This window comes from Rhinichthys klamathensis, unplaced genomic scaffold (assembly GCF_029890125.1).
Source record: "Rhinichthys klamathensis goyatoka isolate OS25496 unplaced genomic scaffold, OSU_Roscu_1.1 h1tg000414l_1, whole genome shotgun sequence".
NCBI classification, from domain to species: domain Eukaryota; kingdom Metazoa; phylum Chordata; class Actinopteri; order Cypriniformes; family Leuciscidae; genus Rhinichthys; species Rhinichthys klamathensis.
In genome coordinates, this window is record NW_026606914.1 from 471,629 (window position 1) to 485,731 (window position 14,103).

General features: G+C 38.7%; 1 protein-coding gene across 1 annotated transcript in view; it reads left to right on the forward strand.

Annotated features, from left to right (window-relative positions):
• The window catches only part of rps6kal (ribosomal protein S6 kinase a, like), a 42,507-nt gene that overhangs the window by 21,871 nt on the left and 6,533 nt on the right, over positions 1 to 14,103 (forward strand). Inside the window, exons 13-20 of the mRNA XM_056235184.1 lie at positions 2,383 to 2,485; positions 2,592 to 2,719; positions 5,401 to 5,523; positions 6,720 to 6,809; positions 6,890 to 7,048; positions 9,730 to 9,891; positions 9,976 to 10,052; positions 11,933 to 12,050. Of these exons, the coding sequence (XP_056091159.1) occupies positions 2,383 to 2,485; positions 2,592 to 2,719; positions 5,401 to 5,523; positions 6,720 to 6,809; positions 6,890 to 7,048; positions 9,730 to 9,891; positions 9,976 to 10,052; positions 11,933 to 12,050 (960 nt within the window). The remainder of the gene's footprint in view (positions 1 to 2,382; positions 2,486 to 2,591; positions 2,720 to 5,400; positions 5,524 to 6,719; positions 6,810 to 6,889; positions 7,049 to 9,729; positions 9,892 to 9,975; positions 10,053 to 11,932; positions 12,051 to 14,103) is intronic.

Here is a 14,103-nt window from a genome sequence, read left to right on the forward strand (position 1 = left end):
CTCTTCTAGGAAAGCTTTCCACAAGATTTTGGAGCGTTTCTGTGGGAATATTTGCCCATTCTTCCAGTAGAGCATTTGTGGTGTCAGTCACTGATGTTGGACGAGAAGACGTGGCTCGAAATCTCCGTTCCAGTTCATCCCAAAGGTGTTTGATGGGGTTGAGGTCAGGGCTCTGTGTGGGCCAGTCAAGTTCTTCCACACCAAACTGTCTTTATGTACCTTGCTTTGTGCACTGGGGAACAGTCATGCTGGAATAGAAAAAGGCCTTCCCCAAGTTCCCACAAAGTTGGAAGCATTGCAATGTCTGGTATGCTGAAGCATTAAGATTTCCCTTCACTGGAAGTAAGGGTCCAAGACCAACCCCTGAAAAACAACCCCACACCATAATCCCTCCTCCACCAAACTTCATAGTTGGCAAAATGCAGGTAATGTTCTCTTGGCATCCGCCAAACCCAGACTCGTCCATCAGGCTGCCAAACAGAAGCGTGGTTTGTCACTCCACAGAACACGTTTCCACTGCTCCAGAGTCCAGTGGTGGCGTGCTTTACACCACTCCATCTGACGCTTGACATTGTACTTGGTGATGTGAGGCTTGCATGCAGCTGCTTGGCCACTGAAACCCATTCCATGAAGCTCCCGGCGCACAGTTTTTGTGCTGATATTAATAGCAATGGAAGTTTGGAACCAGTGGAGGTTGGTGGCTTTTACGTACCATGCGCTTCAGCACTCTTGTGATTTTTACATGGTCTTCTGCTTTGTTGCTGCTGCTGCTCTTAAATACTTCCACTTTCCAAACAGTTGACTCTGCAATAAGTCAGTTCATGAAATTTCATCCCTGCTAGATACTCCAGAGGTGGCACCCTGTCCCAGTACCACTCTTTAATTCACTAAGCTCTTCAGAACGACCCTTTTTTTCACATAAATGTTTGTAAATGCAGACTGCATGGCTTGGTGTTTGATTTCATACACATGTGGCAATGAGCCTGATTGAAACACCTGAATTCAATAATTTAGAGATGTGTCCCAATACTTTTGTCCATATAGTGTAAGTTACTGTTGTAAGTAATGCAGCCTTTCTGAAATAGAAATTTCTGATGATTTAAGATTAATACAACAGTATTAGATTGCAACAGTAATATAGCCTGGTTAAAACCAGACCATTCTCAGTTGTAACTGAGTTATGGTCTGGCAAAGCGTCATAGACCAACCATTTCCAGAGGGGCGTCACCAACGGACGTCGCGGATAGACCTAAACCCAATCAGAGCGATGAAGGACATGACGTATGCAGAGCGGCGGAGAATCTTCGAGTGTTGTTCTTTGCTCGGTTTTTTTTTTTTCAAATGGCTTAAAACAGACGCGATAGCTGATTCAAACGAGTGATGTTCGACGGCGGCATCCATCTTTGTAATGTAGGCTACAAAATCATGTTCAAAATCCCAGCGCTGTCGTCATCGTGTAAAGCCCGCCCCAACGTTTCTGATTGGTGCCGCGATTTCGGCGAATTGGAAATGAGCTTGAATGAGCTCTTTGCCAGACTAACTTTCAGAGCAAATCTAAATTTGCCGGAAGTTGCCTGGGTTTTCCTAGGCTAACAGTAATAGCAAATAAGGATACATTTGAAAAAGAAAGGGTTGGCTGTAGGAAATGTGGAGATTCTTTGAAGGGTGAACTTGATGTTTAGTCCCCCATGACACCCTAGCCTGGCTCCGCCCTCCTACGTACTTCCGCTCAATTTTAATTTTCCCTCAGTACTACGTCTGGGTTTGCTGTATATGACACGCTAGCCTGGCTCCGCCCTCCTACGTACTTCCGCTCAATTTTAATTTTCCCTCAGTACTACGTCTGGGTTTGCTGTATATTCTTTGGTTTTCTCCAATCAATTTTTTACCGGTCCAATCAGCGAACAGAGGGAGTGGCTGAGAACGATGACGTTGAGGTGCGCTAGTTTGAGTTGTAGACATACGTTACAACCAAACGTTAGCGATTTGGTTATGGCAGATCCAGAGTGACTCTGACTATCTGACTAACAGAGTGACTATCTCCAATAGTTTTTAACTTCAACAGAGTACCCGCCTTCAAGGAAGTTAACGCTTGTCAATGGAGAGTGACAAATTAAATGTGTACAAGAGTCTGGTAGGACCAGGCTAATGACACCCCACAGTCCACTACAAACTCACGTTTAGCTCTGACTCTGTGGACATATGCAAAAAAAAAGAAAAAAGTCATGCTTCACTCTGAAATCCATCACAATGCAGAAGAATGGGTTTTGAATGCCATTTCATGTTGACTTAAGTCTGGCTAATGATCAGGATTCACCTTTTTGTGTGTGTCAAGTGGAACGTATTTTATTGGAGTACCATGTGTTTATTGTGTCTGTGTAGAAATTGTACAGAAAAGAACTTCAGCCTCCATTCAAACCTGCTGCAGGGAAACCAGATGACACTTTCTGCTTCGACCCAGAATTCACAGCCAAAACTCCCAAAGGTACGATGGAGAATGTGTTCATGAGAGATTACAGTGCTGACACATGTATCTGCTAGCGGTTCTATGATGACTTGAGTTGTATTTTGTGTGTGTTTTCTGTGGGCAGATTCTCCAGGCATTCCCCCCAGTGCAAACGCTCACCAGCTCTTTAAAGGCTTCAGTTTTGTAGCTCCAGCCTCGCTGGAGGAAAGCAGCAAAAGTTCCCCACTAGTCAACATTCTCCCCATAGTGCAGGTAAATCACAATATTCTTTATATATAGTTTTTATATATATATATGTATATATATTTTTTGTACATTCAAAAGTTTTAGATTGTAAAGAAAAAAGAAAAGTTTTTACTCTCTTCTGCTCACAAAGGCTGCATTTTTTTAAATCAAATACAACAAAAACAGTAATTTTGTAAATATTTTTTACAATTTAAAAAACTGTTTTCTATTTAAATGTGTTTTGAAATGCAATTTATTACTGCGATCAAAGCTGGATTTTCAGCATCAATACTCCAGTCTTCATTGTCACATGATTTATTCTATTATTTATATGCTGATTTGATGCTCAAGAAACATCTATCATCTTATCAATGTTGAAACCAGTTGTGTACAATTTTTAAAAAAATGTCTTTACTGTCACTTTTGATCAATTTAAAGCTATCACACTTCAGGTCCATGAAGAAGACGAGGAAGAGTAAAGGAAGTAGAGTAGCTAGGCAACTGATAAAAACGGGAACGTGTTTTATTTGTACAGATGCTAACGTTATCAAAACGATCCCCGTTCACACGGATACACGAAAATGACTAATAATGCTGTATTATGCTGCCAGACAAGTGGTTGGCGATGTCACTTCGCAAAGAAAGATTACATACGCATTCTTTTACTACAGTGCACTCAAGCTGAACGAAGAAATTACATAATCTATCATGTTTTTTTTGTCCGATTTTCATTCGAAGGATGTTAACCTTGAAAATATTTGTATTACTGTGACTGTTTCTGGCTTTGTGAAGATGAAATTTACCCAGAAGTCAGTAATCCCTCCTCTGATAAAGTCCCTTTTTACTTTAAGGAAATGTCAAACCTTTGAACACAAAGTTTTCGAAAACATGTATCATCCTTGAGTCTGTTGTAAGAAACCTTTAATATAAAAAAGCCTATAGACTAAACACACAATAGCCTACGCATGTATGACGTCACCGTTTTTGTTGTTTACATGAAGACGTCCTCTTTGAAACCCATTTTCAAAAGTTTGCGTTTTCAAGCCACCAAAATGCTGTTGTCGTGTAAATAAATGGCCAAAACGCATAAAAAGTCTTCCGTTTTTAGTTAAAAGTGGTGTCGTGTAAATGGCCCCCGAGTGTCCTTGAAAACGAAACCAAAACACAATGAAAACGTGACAAATACATCCTTGATGAATAAAAGTATTAATTTCTTTCCCCCAAAAAATTCTCAATGACCCCAAACTTTTGAATGGTAGTGTATATTATGTTACAAAAGCTTTCTATTTCTATTCAAAGAATTCTGAAATGTTTGTCAAAACTGTTACACACACACACACACACACACACACACACACACACACACACACTATATATATAAAATTAGTGATACATGCATGCATGCATGCATTAGGGGTGTGGTGATATACTGGTATTGTCAATTAATCGTGATATTTAAAAATGAAATATGTTAATTAGAGGGTGTCTCAATATACCGGTATTGGTGATAATCGTAATATTTAAAATGAATAGTACATAAATGATAATATGACTCTTACATAATGCAGCCCCAGTCTCTGGTTGACATCCCAACCTACAGTATGTGGCGATATTGCACCTTAATTGTTTGCCACCTGTCATAAAACACTCCAAACCATTCTTTCACAATTTGAGTTAAGTAATAAAAAGCTACACACTCCATCAATTAGAAAATGCTAGAAACATAATAATCACTGCAATAATGATCCAATCATACACTCTTAAGCATTTGCCTATTTAAATCCTAACAGTGACTTATTTTGTCTGGGCAGTGTATCATCACGTGTGGTGTGAGTCGTCATCACAGAATAAAACAAAACCATATTACTTGAAATAAAATAAACATTAACTGAAATAAAATATATAAAAAAGTGAACTCATTTATATTTCAGCTAGTTGTCAAGGCAACATTTCTCATTTTCATTTAGTTTGTTGAAGTACTAAAACGAAATAAACTAACATTTAAAAAGCAAAATAAACCAGAACATTTTAAAATACAATTCTTTTTCAAAAAATGTACAAAAACTATAATAGTATATCAGTGATACTAAAATAGCTTTGATCATTACAGATGTTAAATAATGCAGTGTTTTAGTCTATTGTGTGTAACGCACAAGACATGTCGTGGCAAAAGCAAATCGGACCAATCAAAATCAGTGAAATCTAGATGACAGGAACTGGAAGCCCTGTCCTGCCTCTGACGTAAACCATGCGCTACTTCTGACAGCAGGACAAATGGATTGATGACACATTCTGGATTCATATATGTCTGTAAAATGTTTTTTTTTATTGTATTTTTTTATAATAAATGGCAGTAAAGACATTTTATAATGTTTCAAGTAAATGCTGTTCTTCAAAGAATATTGAAAAAAAGTGACGCTTTACTGCGGTTTCCACACTACAATAAGCAACACAACACAACCATTTTCAGCTGTAATAATAAAAATAAGCTTCTTGAGCATATTAAAATAATTAAGTCAAGACAAAGAAAATGGACCTTTGCCATCACAGGAAAAAATATAACTTTTTTTTTTTTTATCAAATAAATGCAGTTGGTGAACATCATTATCTGTTTTACAAAAAATTGTACAGATGCCAAACTTTTGATCGGTAGTGTATGTATGCATACATGTATGTGTAGATTTTAAATGCAGTGTGTGCTGTGTCAGATGCATGGTGGCTCAGCTCAGTTTTCTGACATGTACGAGCTGAAGGAGGACATCGGCGTGGGCTCATACTCCATATGCAAACGCTGCATACACAGGGTCACCGCCATGGAGTTTGCTGTGAAGGTGAGACATTACACCTCAAAATCAGGATTTCTAGGGGTGGAACGGATCGTAGTTCAACTTACTTTATTTGTACCCGGAGGTAGATGCTGTTTGTTCCTCACTGTAATGGCTCCAGGGACAAATGTTGATCCGTGATCATACGGACCAGCACGCATGTGATTCGTGGATTAACTGCTAAATTTAACTGTCGAGAGAGACAGAGACAGAGCTCGGTCCGTACAGTCGGTCTTAGACAACAGTAGAAATATTAGGTGTGTGCTGTCTCTTTGTGTCATTAATGTTAGTAAAACAACAAAATACAGCTTTAACAAAGATGAAACTATATTTAATGTCTACAGTGAACAAATAGTGCTATTTTACATTTAGGCTTAATTATTAATTTATGGACCTGAATACAGCCCCTTTCACACAGAGATTCTGGAAGATACACGGATAAAGCGACCCGGGATTTGACCCGGGTTCGTTTGATTTTGGTTCATTCACACTGCCAGTGATTTTCCAGAATCAGACAGTGCGTTCACACACAACCCGTAAAAATCCCGTAAAGGCACGTGACATCGATGTGACATGTAATGTCTCAGCAACGTGTATAGTTTGCTTATGAGCTGCGATTTCTCTCTGGGGAAACATTTTTTTTCTCTGATTCGATCATAAACTAGCGCATTACGTACCGTTTCACTTCAGCGTCATCATTACGACACGGCATTGGTTATGGCTTTTGTTCACACAGCGCGCGTTCCGGGACTGATGGGCAATGTTACTAGGTCCCCAACCCGGCATCGATCCCGGGTCGTGTTTGCGTTCACACAGAAGGCGTTCTGGCAATTTCCCGGCAATTTCCCGGGATCAACGCGCTGTGTGAAAGGGGCTTACTACTGTCAGACTTTGTAACTTTGTTAGTATTCATCTCTGCTTGTAATTTACGTATTTCTTCTTATTTTATTACTGACTGTTCACTTGTTTTTAATAATGTTTGAACTAGACCAGTTAGGCTAGTATGATCCAAAAAATGGTCTGATCCGTGGCTCAAAAACCGTAAATGATCCGAACCGTGAATTTTGTGATCCGTTCCACCACTAATGGTTTCTGATGCCTCAATGAGTCAACTTGCACATGAACGTGTCCATGCTGTGTTCTGGTGAACGTGTCCATGCTGTGTTCTGGTGTGATGTTTTCACTGTGATTGTGTTAAATAGATCATTGACAAAAGTAAGCGAGACCCATCGGAGGAGATTGAGATCCTGATGCGGTATGGCCAGCATCCCAACATCATCACACTGAAGGATGTGAGTGACATGACTCTGATCTCAAACGTCTCAGCTCTGTGTAAGAGTAACTAATTTGTGTGTGTGTGTGTGTCACTCAGGTGTATGACGAGGGTCGTTTCGTGTATCTAGTGACGGAGCTCATGAAGGGCGGTGAGCTGCTGGATAAGATCCTGAGGCAGAAGTTCTTCTCTGAGCGAGAGGCCAGCGCTGTGCTGTACACCATCACCAAAACTGTGGACTACCTGCACTGCCAGGGGGTGAGACACACACACACACACACACACACATTCTGCACACTATACACCGTATGAGCAACCTAAGAGTGGGCACTGACGTTTTTACCTTGATTGTGAAGGCTTCTGGTGTCAGCTGCTTCTGGTTATTCGAGCTGTACAAAAAAAGTCTGGTATTGCAAACTGCTATTAGTTAATGCACTATTTTAAATTATTATTGTAATCACAAACACTGGTTGTACTGCAAATTGTTTTACTGTTTACTACACTATTATTCTTCTAGTTATTTACATATTGCGGCTAGTGAATCGAACGCTCAAGTAGCCTGATTAAAACGGCGATAACAAAAAATATCTAGGGAATCCCCAAAACGCGAGAAGATTCTGCATTAATTTAGTTTAAGTGGTGATTGATAGTGAATAATAATATAATATATAATGTACTGATGGTAACAAGGTTGTGCTGTTGAGGCTCGCGCAGCTTCATGAGGAGAAATGGAAACAAACGAGGGCCGTTCACACAAAGAAACTCCGTTAACATACTGCGGTAAAAATTCAAAATGTGGAGTTTTTTTTCTGGAAAATATATATTACAGGTAAGCAACTAGGGATGCTCATATTGACCAGTTAACCGTTAACCGAAAGTAAAAATTGACCAATTAATACTATCAGTTAAACGGTTTAAAAAGGTTTTTTTTTAAAAGCTTCTTTTTTATTAGTTTACTGCATGGTTAAAAAACAAAATACTATAGTCTATATTTATTAACTCACGGGGCGCGTCGACATGCGCAACCACACACGTGCCTGCAGACATTTTTTTCCGAGCAAGCAAAATACTGTGTGGGACTATTTCAACAGAAAGGGCGACGAAGTTACCTGTAAAATATGCTGCGCGGTATTAAAATACAGTAGTAGTACAAGTACGATGCAGTATCATTTGCGAAGCAAACATCCACAAGCATCGAGTGAAGGACAACAAACTTTGCCCACCGTGTTATCAGGGAGAAGATGCGATGCACGGCGATCTGAGGAGATAACGCAGAGAATCTGTTCAATGGTAATAAAAGACACTTTGCCCACAAGACTAACCCCACATCACGTTGACATGTTGCTTTTTTAAAATAAAAATTAGACCATGTTTGGATTGAGGTAGGGCTGCGATTTTTATTTAACGAAAAATCGTCTAACGGAAAAAAATTGCCGGTTTTTGAAAGCTTCGTTCAAACGGATTCAGTGTTTTCTTTTTTCATCTTAATTTGTGAATAGTTAAAAAAATATATTTAGTGTTGGCCAATTTTATGTTTTTTATTTGTATTATTTTATTCTGTTTTTCTCTGTTGTCACTGTCAGAAATGCAGCAGGTGCGTGAAAATGTGATCTGAATCCAGGTTCTGTTGTTGATCTGTTCTGTATGCTGCTGTTTGCACTTTGCACATTAAAATAAACCATTTGATAAATAAAAAAAATTGTTTGTATTTTTAACGGGGCCCCGGATACGCGTCAATTTTATTTTATTTAATGCCAATTCAATATTATAATCTTATCAGTTAACGGTTAATAATCGCTTAACGAGTGGCGGTTGTCGGTCGGGAAAATTAACCGAAATGAGCATCCCTATAAGCAACATCACACGACCAAGAGTGAATACCATCACGACTGAAAATGTGACACTGATTTCATATGACAGTTCAATAAACAAGTAATTAATATTAAGTCACTTACATTTTAGACACAATAATATTGACTGTTTTTGTTCCATTTCAACAGCAAAAATAGTTCCAAACAAAGATCACTGCAGAACCATAACACATTTCACAGGAACGCCTAACCATGTTTTAATCACTGAATGATTCAGCGTTTGAACGAATCGGGTGAGTCAAAGATTCAATGACCCATTCTTAAACAACTGCCTCATTCCTGAACGTATCAGCAGTATGAACGAATCGTTTGAATAAATGGCTCTCTCATTAAGACGGTCACGTGCTGCCACCTACTGGTGGTTTAGGTTCGTGATTTAAAGTATCATCCTTTCCAACATTTCTTATTTGTATATTCAAAAAATATTTAAAATGATCTCATAACATTATTTAATGCAGTTTTAATTTTTCAGTGTAATTTTTTTTTACTTCATTGGTAAGAGCCCTATAGTGTCTCATTATTCTAATTTAATTTATTGATCAAATTTAAGAATTTAAAGACGAAGCATATATTTAAAATGAGTAGTTTTGGCTTGCGATATCTGAATGATTTTGATAGGCTACTGCAAAAAATCAGTTTTAGGTCAGCGCATATAACAGAGAACTTGATGTTGAAAAGAGTTAAGCGCAATAAACTGCGGAAAACAACTAATTGCGGTACAGGCGCTGTATGACACACACCTGATGCGCGCACAGAAAGCCGTTTCTCGGACAGCGTGTGATCCCGAATTCATCTCTCTTTCGCTGCTTATTGCGCTCAAACGGTGAAATACTGGACTGCACGAAAATATGGATGATTTTGGACGATTAAGACTTATAAGGTCCCCTAAGGCCCCCTAGTGGTCACTGGCCCTCCTGTTCGAGAACCATTGTTTTAGATCTCTGCATTGATTTTTTTTTAATCTTAAAAATGTAATTGATTCATATCCCCCAGCCCTGTTAACCAGTGTGAATGATTATAAGCCACTGGAATGAACTGGTGTTGTGACAGGCTGTGTTCCTGACGCAGGTGGTGCATAGGGACCTGAAGCCCAGCAACATCCTCTACATGGACGATTCAGGAAACCCTGACTCCATACGCATCTGTGACTTTGGCTTTGCCAAGCAACTGAGAGGAGACAACGGACTGCTGCTCACACCCTGTTACACCGCCAACTTCGTGGCTCCTGAAGTGAGGAATCGACTGCTCTGTGTGTTCTTCGTGTCCTGAGCACGTCCTGAACTGAAGTGACGGGCTTTGTCTGTTGTGTTGCAGGTACTGATGCGTCAGGGTTATGACGCTGCCTGTGATATCTGGAGTCTGGGAGTCCTGCTCTACACCATGTTGGCGGGGTCAGTGGGACAAGTTTTTATACACACTTGCGCTCTTATTGATAAAGTGAAAAATCATCGAAAAAGTTTGCGTAATTTGCTGTCTTCCATCCATTTGGCCTTTTACAGATAAAATGGTTTGTGTTAGGGCTGTGCGATTTTAAGACTGAAATCTAATGTTTTATCACTAATAAATTTTGAAATCATTTAAATGAAATGCTTGGTAGTGTTAAATTTGAAAGGAGGGCAATCACTGCCTTTTCAGAATGTAATGAACAGGGTTTGAAATTAACACCCGCCAAATGTGGGTAAAAATCAACTGTGGCGGGTAACGCTGTCAAACGCGTGTTATGGTGCGTTCAAGTCACTTTCGTCGGAGTGAGGTGGCGGTGTACTTTCTCTTAATTAATTACACAAAAATACAGCAAGGTTTGTAAACTCTAGTACTAGGAAATGAAGAAACAAAGATACGCATAAGGTGTGCTTTGCTTTTTTAGGTTTTTAGTGCAAACTTTATCGTTACTACATTGTTATTTTATAATGCTATCATATTCTGTGCAGGCAAGTAGCTTACTGCGCTGTAAATAGAAAAGCCTGACAATATCACAGCTAAAAACCTTGAAGTATTGTGGTATTCCGCCATGTTTCTCACTGACACGCCCCCAACTCGTAAAGATCGAAGCTCCCCACTCGTATTTACGACATTGTGGTGGCGTTCATGTGTGTTCAACTCGTAAATACGATCTATACGAGATGACTTGAACGCACCATTACTTATGTTTACTCACTTTGCTGGGGAAGTTCGTGTAAGCCAAATCTGCACGTATCTGGCTTACTTGAACATACCTGTCACAACGCAACAAATAACGGCACGCGATTCATTTGCACTGAAGCAATCGCGAAGATAAAAAAAAAAACAATAATGTGGCGATACTTCCCGCAGACCAGAGTTCACACAGTTCACACGCAAAGACCGAGGTGAAAAACAGCACTTCCTTACTGATACAGCTGCAGATGAGAGCTCTGAGGACATTTGAGCATTTGGTTAACAGAAAAGACATTGTAATTTGCCAACATCCTACAATTTTAGCAGACCCTGGCTTATCCTGAGACCACAGGTTTGTTTTGTTCTGCATGTGTTTGATGTTTCACCAAAAATACATTTTTGGTGAAAGGGATGAGGATGAAAAAGGAAGGGAGGAGATGGCTAGACAGGATTTTGGTTGAATAAGAAATGAATGTATGAAATTCAAATTGTATATAAATTTTTTTTTAGGTTTGACGTAGTTAATCTGGTTTATTTATTTTTTTGGCTAGTAGAAGTTCTGAATGGCCGGTCACTTACAAATTTAGTAGCCAAATTGGCCGGTGAGTGAAAAGGTTCATTTCAAACCCTGGTAATGAAACATTTTAAAATCACAAAAATTACAAAAAATAAGAATAATGTTTGAGACGTGCATCTTATTCTTACCACACTAATGTAATTGCCACAGCATCCATATACAATCGGGCATGTGAGGAATTCATGAAAAAGTCCGAATAGATTAACTCTTTCTGTTTTCACTGTTATACGCTAGGGATGCTATTACACATCTTCTGAAAGAGTAGGGAATCTCCTGATCTAAACATATGTGGTGCAGCAGCAGAAACAAGCGATAGCATAGGTAAGCAGATGCAGATGCAAAATAAATCGATCATCAACATTAAAATGGCATATAAATCAAAACTGCCTAATGTTACTGAATGAAATGTTGACCCGAGACGAGGTGCAGGACTGAAGCTTTGAGGCTGTTGATGAAATCGATCTTCTCCATCTGAGTTTTGATCATCGTTCTGAATCCAATCTGGATGTCGTCTTTGTTTATAATGTTGTTGCATTGATCTTTTGTTAATCTGTGTAGGTACACGCCCTTTGCCAATGGACCCAATGACACACCAGAGGAGATCCTGTTACGCATCGGCAGTGGAAAATTCTCCCTGAGTGGAGGAAACTGGGACTCTGTGTCGGACTCCTCAAAGGTAGCAGAGGAATAGCCACACTTCATTTGTTGTGATGCATTCATGTCAGAATTAAGAAGATTCATCATGTTTCCCGCTCTAAAATATAGATACAATATTTGAGTGCAATCTCTATAATGTTTGTTGTTGTTTAAGTCCTTTAAGGGGTCATCGGATGCAAAATTCACTTTTATATTGTGTTTGCATATAAATGTGTCTTTGCAGTGTGTGGACACAACCACCATTCAATGAAAAAAATCCATTCACTCCTATTTTTTAATCCTCAAAAAGTCTAAACACTCAATAATCAAGCCGTTTGGATTTTGATGTCATGATTCATTGGGTAAAGTTGTGGGAACCCGATACATGGCTTATCGAGCAGAAATGTGGCACTGCTGAAGCTGCAGCCATTTTGGTTGTTTTCATATGACATCACTTTGGTCAAGTAAGAAAAGTTTCATAAACGTATAGAATTGGGATGGGACGATTACCGGTTTCACGATAAACCATGATGAAATCTACTGACGGTTAGTATTATCGTTTAAAATTTAATTATCATTAAAACCGTGTTTGATTATCGCGATTTTAATAACTCACTGTAAATCCTGTCCAGCCAGCAACAGTCTGACGCAGGCGCAGCGCGCAATTTTTTATTTATTTATTATTATTCGAGAAGGAATTGTGCTTGGGAGATTTCCCAGCCTTTTAAGAAGACCAAATCTGAGGTGTGGTCATATTTTGGCTTTTACAAAAGTCCTGAGGGAAACTTGATCGAGGATGGTCACCCTGTCTGCAGAACAAAAAGTCGCTGCAATAGAAACACTTCAAATCTGCCGATCGTCTTGTGTGACCATCACCCACTGTTGTATAGCGAACGCACGGCAAGTTAACTTTGACCTCAATACCAAAACTACGTCTGGGAAATAATTGGGCACAAAATGTTGTTTTGAGTTGAAATATTTTATCTCACTCACTTGAAATAGACGTGAAGCATCCGCGAAGAAAAGTTAGCAGCAAGTGGCTTTGAGCCAAAGACGAACTAACAACTTCAAACAAGACTATTATTAAGAGTGACATTTTATGGGATAGTAACGTATAGATTCATTGTACACTTATAAAAAATTTTTTTTTACCACATAATTACGGGGACATATTGAATTGAGATTAATGTGTTAAATCTTACATGTTTATAAATCCATTTTGTACAGCGTACAAAGCAATCGTCCAGACAAGATGATTACAACAATATTATCAAACTCTGTAAACAATAAATCAACAATCAAAAACGGGAGATGCAAGACGACAAGTTGTATTTGAATGAAACAAGAGAGCGCGCCCGTTGTGATACATGGATGTGCGCTGTGTAATAATGCGTTGCTATTGATGACGGTCATTATAAAGAAGGAAATGCCACAGAATCTTGCTTAAAAAACTGCATAGAGCTGCTTATTTATTTGTTTTTTGTTGATTTTCAAATATAAAACTTGTTGAAATGTTTTCAGTGTGAGCATCAGTTCTTTTTGAACACTTTCATCTCATTTTAACAAAACCGTGATAATATTGATAATCACGATAATTTTGGACACTATAATCGTGATATGAAATTTTCATACCGTCCCATCCCTAGTATAGAATTACCGCGGTTATTTTAACAGCAGTAGCAGAAACATGGCGAGCAGTGAAATAGATACTAAAACACTGCAAAAAAACAGTTCTGCAAATAGTTATTTTTATCTGTCATGACTTGTTTTTATCTGTCTGTTTTTTCATCTACATTTAGCATTATTAATCAGCATGTTCAAAATAAACGTATAATTGGAAACAATTGTTTGTAGATGGAAAGACATAAACTTTGAAATTACTTGTTAACTTTGTTTTCTGCTCTTGATGAGGGCGTTTTGATTATTATGTACATTGTGTGTTGTTTTAGTAGACACTTCTTTAAATATACTTAAAGGTGCTCTAAGCGATGTCACGCGTTTTTTAGGCCAAAACATTTTTTGTCACATACAGCAAACATCTCCTCACTAACCGCTGGCTGCCTGTCCCCTGAACACACTGTAAAGAAACGCGA